The 6,000-nt window shown below is 36.8% G+C and overlaps 1 protein-coding gene across 4 annotated transcripts in view; it reads right to left on the bottom strand.

Annotated features, from left to right (window-relative positions):
* Positions 1 to 2,144: 2,144 nt before the first annotated feature.
* Positions 2,145 to 6,000, bottom strand: part of LOC307133032 (uncharacterized protein C1orf21 homolog) — a 48,264-nt gene continuing 44,408 nt past the window's right edge. For all 4 annotated transcript variants that reach the window (XM_079827771.1, XM_079827772.1, XM_079827773.1 and 1 more), the window contains one exon: positions 2,145 to 3,694. In XM_079827771.1, the coding sequence (XP_079683897.1) occupies positions 3,653 to 3,694 (42 nt within the window). In that variant the 3' untranslated portion in view covers positions 2,145 to 3,652. The remainder of the gene's footprint in view (positions 3,695 to 6,000) is intronic.

Genomic DNA, 6,000 nt, shown 5'->3' with positions numbered 1-6,000 from the left:
GAATATGTATATTAGAGACCTGTAAAACGGCAGGTTTTCCTTCAAAACCATATTTGACATTAGAAAGGGAGATAAAATGTATGTTTTCATTTAGCTGACAGAAAAGCTCTGTCAGAAAAGCTCTGGCTGGTGCAAACCTGGTTTCCGTCTGCTATGTCCATGTCCACAAATTCTCACATCAGATGAATTATTCTGAGTTACCACAATATTTCATGCCACCAAAAACATGGGAGAAGTTTGGATCAGGCCGCTGTTGTAGGCCTTATGCATAGGCCAGCACCAGATTAGCCAAATGTTACTTCATAATTAAAGTGGTTGTGGTTTCTGTTAGTGGGGAAAGTTGACAGCTTATAGTAAATTGAATTCAGTGTTAAAAGAGATTTTAAAGAGGCTAGTTGAAGATCTGGTTGGAATGTTTTTAAAAAGACGAATGACTGGCAGAGTTTATAATTAGAGGACAGTAATGGATCCCATTTATAAAGTGTTCCAGTTAAAAGCAAAATCAGGCATGTAGGAAGTATATAATGGATGATAAGAGAGGGATGGGAAGAGAAAAGAGAGATATATGTGTGCAGAACAAGGAGAAAGAAAACAGAAAAGGGGAATGAGGGTATAAGAGCAGCCTGCTGGATTGAGTTAGATGTAATTGCTGTGAGCTCATGTTGGCAATGTAGAGTGACAACCAAGCCAGAGCTCTCACAGGGCTAAACCCAACTCTCTCACTCTCATATCAGATCTTCCTTTCCTCCACTTCTCCTACACACACCAGATGGAGCTCAGTCTCACACATTAAACCTTACAATATTATCATTCAGATCCACTTCAAAAGGATGGAGCACACTCTGCTCCATTCCCCGCACCGCTGTCCTCTAGACTAGAGAGCATAACAACCAGTAACCTACTAGCTTAGGCTAGTTTAAACTCACTTAATTGTGTGTCACACCAGCACACCACGTGAGACAGAGAGAACACGGCCAAACTTCCAGAACATGTTGTTCTCTAACGAGGCAGCATTCACAAGAGAAGGGATTTATTGGGTTTTACCTCACAGTGGAAAGAATATTCTTTGCCCATATTCCTGACCGTATACGGTTTTCCTCTTCTCTGCAGATACTGTTAGAGCTGTACAAGAAGGCCGAGAAACCCTTTAGATGAATTAAAGACAGGTCATGCATGTATAATGTGTGACAATGTTGAAAATATAGATGGACAGTAGACCCCATTCATGAGATTTACTGTCGTCAATAAGAAGAGCACACATTTTTTTCTCACATTTTTATCGCACAGATTTTGAGCAGAACATTTTTTTTTAATTCTGTGAAAAATACAGTACAGTACAAACTGTCCTTTGACTAATATATATATATACATATACACACACATACATATGCATAATTTATAAGCCTTGTTCACCAAATATTGGCTGTAATTTACCATTCTTAAATTAGCAATCTTTTTAGGATCCTGCTGCTAGTCAGAATACCGTAATGCCCTGGCTGTGACCAGTGATGTAAAATGTTAAAACATCTAAAACTACATTTGACATATTGCATTATAAAAAATTGTGTACAGTTCTCATTTCATCATATGGAGAGGGTGAATATTTGTGCGTAATTCAGTAATTAGTCACAATTAATAATACATAATTTACAGAACCACTGAAAGGTACTAGTAAAGGACTTCTTTTTTTTAATACTGACTAATCACAGCATCTATTATTAAAATCATTAAGTTCAATAAAAAAAACCTGTATCGGCACATATTAGCTAGACTTTTTTTTATGTAGCTCCGCTCTTCAACCGCCAGGTGGAGACAAACCCCAACAAGTGGGTGAAAATAATGCACGTTTCGCGTTGGGTTGTCAACAGCTCCTAATCCATCCGTCTCTGTGTTGATTCTCAGAAAGTACTTGACGTTGTACAGCTATTTGAATAATAATTACATATTTGTAAGGTGTACATTTTAACTCATGGTGGAAAAGCTTCTACCTCAGAAACCGTTAAGTATTTTTAACGTTACGAGTCAGACCACCAACAGAAAATATGACGCTAGAAAGGATTAATGATGTCAGCAAAGCAGTACGTACCTACACACATACTACACCAACCAATGAAATTAGTGAGGCAGCACACAAAGACCATAGCTCCTGTGTCGTATATTTTAATAGAAAAAGAAAACATTGAAAATAAAAATTAAAAAGGATTCAATCCAGTAATTATAAATGACAGATGCTCGGCCAACGCTGTGTACTCATAGTGACCCCACCTCACCTCATACTGGTTTGGTGGTCTCCATGAATTGTGAGTGTACAGGCTGACAACCAGATGCATTTTAGCCAACACGACTAAATACTACTGAGTGAGAAAGGCAGGGTGAGGAACAGAGGTAAACACTGTAGCTAAACATACACAGGTCTACGACAAACATTTCATTTGTTTGACAACGATTAACACAGTCAGACCTGGCTCTCTGACACCGATTAACACAAACACAGCCCTAGAAACACAAAAAACAGACAACCCCAGTTCTTTCACAGTCCATTACCTGTATTAAAGAGCAGCATAAACAGTCAATACAGATCTTTAAGTTAAATGCTGCCCGTTTACGGGTGGCTGAAAGGGATATATTCGGATGTGTGTGTGTGTGTGGGTAACTGCTGGTAACTAGTGTGACTATTTCCATCCATTTTCGGAGAACTTTACAAATAATAGCAGGATATACAAATTGAATGTCGTTTGTGTGGAAAGAGGGTGTGGTGATTATTTTAGCTTTAAGTCTTTCTTTTTTATGTGTGTGTGTGAGTGAGTGAGAGAGAGAGAGAGCGTGAGCGAGTGTGTTATGGGGTCACTGCACAGCCCTGACCTTTATAGCACACGCTTGAGTAGGTCTGATCTATGCAATACAGAAAAAAACAAACATTTATGTGAACAAATAAAATAAGTCTCGACAAATTAAAAAAAGTCCTTCAAAAGGCAGGAGTCCAGATCAAATGTTCAAAAACGTTCCACATCGCTCTTATCAAAATATCAAAATAATCAGACACTTCGTTCATATAGTCGCTCTTAATAAAATATCTCTCTTGTTCAATCTTTCCCCCCCAAAACCCACATCACTCCATCTTTACATTCACTCCCCACTATCTCCAGAGAATGTTCGTAAGCTCTCTTCTCGTTCCTCCATATGTCCGTTTTTTCCTCTGTCCTGCCACTTAAAACAAGGACTGGGAGGGGCATCTTGCTTTCCCCTGATAATCTCTCCATTTCTCAGATGGCTCCGTCACAGCCAGGCGGAGGAAGGGGCCATTTCAATGCTGGCCGTAGGAGGACAAGAGCGAAGAGGATGGGGGGGGGGGGTCCTCATTTCACGTCAGAGTGAGTCTGTGTTGATAATACATCAATCAAGCTGTTCTTTCTTCACCCAAAACCATCTAGATCTCGAAGCAAGGCAACCCCAAGAGAGGAGAAGGGGTCAAGGGTGCAAACAGCCTATGAGGAAAAGTCCTGCGTTCTTTCGCTCTCACAAGCACACTCTCTCACGCACTCGCACGCACACTCGCTCTCAGACCGACAGTGTTACAGACATAGGAAACACTGATTTTTGAGATCGCACTCTCTCTCCGTTTCCATCTCTGGCAAGATCTGGCACCTCTCTGCTATGTCACATCGTCCTCCTCCTCCGAGCAGTAGTCCCTCCCCTGGAGAATATGGAGAGAGACAGATTAAGGAAAGAAGTGAATTCCAGTTTGTCCTACCTAACAGCAAGAGCAACACCATTTTGTCAGTTGCCGGGTAATGCCACTCATAAAAGAAAACTCATTGGACCAAAATCCCTCTCCTCATGAATATTAAACATCAAACATGGATGAAGAAAGACTGATTGTGGAAGCTGAGAAGCATTGGATATTGTAGTGCAAGTTGATCAAGTTCCAAATGGAAAACAGCTTTCCAAATTTAAGCAGCACAGTGCATTGGTTGAGGTCTCTGTTGGCAAACTGTTCTGATTGGCCGATTGTCATTGCATTGAGCATTTTCATTGTCAATGTGAAAAAATGAATTGCTTAAAATCACTGGAATCCTGTCTTGTCTGGTTAGGTTTTAAATTAACCTCAAAAATTTAGCAAAAACTTATACAAAAATTTACTTTATAAGGTGCTTAGACTTTGTTTAGACAAAAAGTAAAAAAAAAAATTATATATATATATATATATATATATATATATATATATATATATATATATATATATATATATATATATATATATATATATATATATATATATATATATATATATATATATATATATATATATATATATATATATATATATATATATATATATATATATATATATATATATATATATATATATATAAAATTGACAATGACATGAAATGTATTTTTTGTCGGAATTCATTAATTTCCTAAAAAGAATTTTAATAAATACATGTCATATAATCAAATTGATCTACAATATTACCCCTTTTAATTTTTTTGAAATTCAATTGACTTTTTGAGTTGTGGTGTTTGAAAGACCAAAAATGTCAGGTGGTGCGACCGTCCAAACGTACAAGCAGAAAACAAAACTGCAATAAAAAGGTTCATTTTCCCTATAAAATTCTTAATCAAATAGTTTGGCATGATTTTAAGTTAAATTCCTTATAAATGAGGGGAAAATACACTATTTTCCCTCATTTATAAGGAATTTAACAGTCCCATTTCAAAACTATTCTATTACTTTAAAAACTTTTGTCCAAAAAATTTACTTCTCCAAATGTCAGGGAGAGCAACCGACATAATGCCATTTTATGCATTGTTACTTTAAGAAAACCATGTGACATCACACAGAAGACCCCAGAGGACCCCTTGGATGCAGTAACAATGTTAGTCACCCTCCCATAAATATTAGAGAATTTGACATTTTTGAGTAATGATGAGGTTGATTCAACTTATCGTGTCAGCTGGTATGACCCCTGGACAATTTTGAAAATTTGTTATTATAAAAATGTGTATTTGATTTTTAAAATTTTTACATTTTAATTAGTTTTTATGTATAACCTTGAGCATATGTTCAAACATTTGTATAGGTGTCCAAGTTAATGCCTGTTAGATTTGAATTTAGTTTGAAATGTCAGGTGGTGCGACCAGCAAATTTAAATTTAAAACTATCAATTCCCACTGCAATTGCAAAATGAAGTAAGAAATATAACTGTGAACCGTTAGATAATGCGTACAAATAATTTTTACAGTTAAAAACAAAACATAAAAACTCCTTATGGAAAATTGTGTGTTTGAACACATAGAAAAGTGTCCATTTATATGAATTGGACTAAAAGGGCAATACGTAAAGAAATGGAAAGGGAATTTACAATGTGATATACATTTTAGACACTACAATCATGTATATTGTATATGTATATTATTTTAAATGAATATATGGTCGCACCACCTGACATTTTCTGGGTGGTAAAATCAGAAATCTTGTTTAATAATGAATTAAGGCTGTCTTAAAAGCTGCAAAACCAATATGAAATCAACACCATACATTTTGATCCAAATCACATCTACACTCACCTAAAGGATTATTAGGAACACCTGTTCAATTTCTCATTAATGCAATTATCTAATCAACCAATCAAATGACAGTTGCTTCAATGCATTTAGGGGTGTGGTCCTGGTCAAGACAATCTCCTGAACTCCAAACTGAATGTCAGAATGGGAAAGAAAGGTGATTTAAGCAATTTTGAGCGTGGCATGGTTGTTGGTGCCAGACGGGCCGGTCTGAGTATTTCACAATCTGCTCAGTTACTGGGATTTTCACGCACAACCATTTCTAGGGTTTACAAAGAATGGTGTGAAAAGGGAAAAACATCCAGTATGCGACAGTCCAGTGGGCGAAAATGCCTTGTTGATGCTAGAGGTCAGAGGAGAATGGGCCGACTGATTCAAGCTGATAGAAGAGCAACTTTGACTGAAATAACCACTCGTTACAACCAAGGTATG

Source organism: Gobio gobio (genome assembly GCF_949357685.1).
Source record: "Gobio gobio genome assembly, chromosome: 10".
Lineage (NCBI taxonomy): Eukaryota > Metazoa > Chordata > Actinopteri > Cypriniformes > Gobionidae > Gobio > Gobio gobio.
This window is presented reverse-complemented; position numbering and strand designations above follow the sequence as displayed.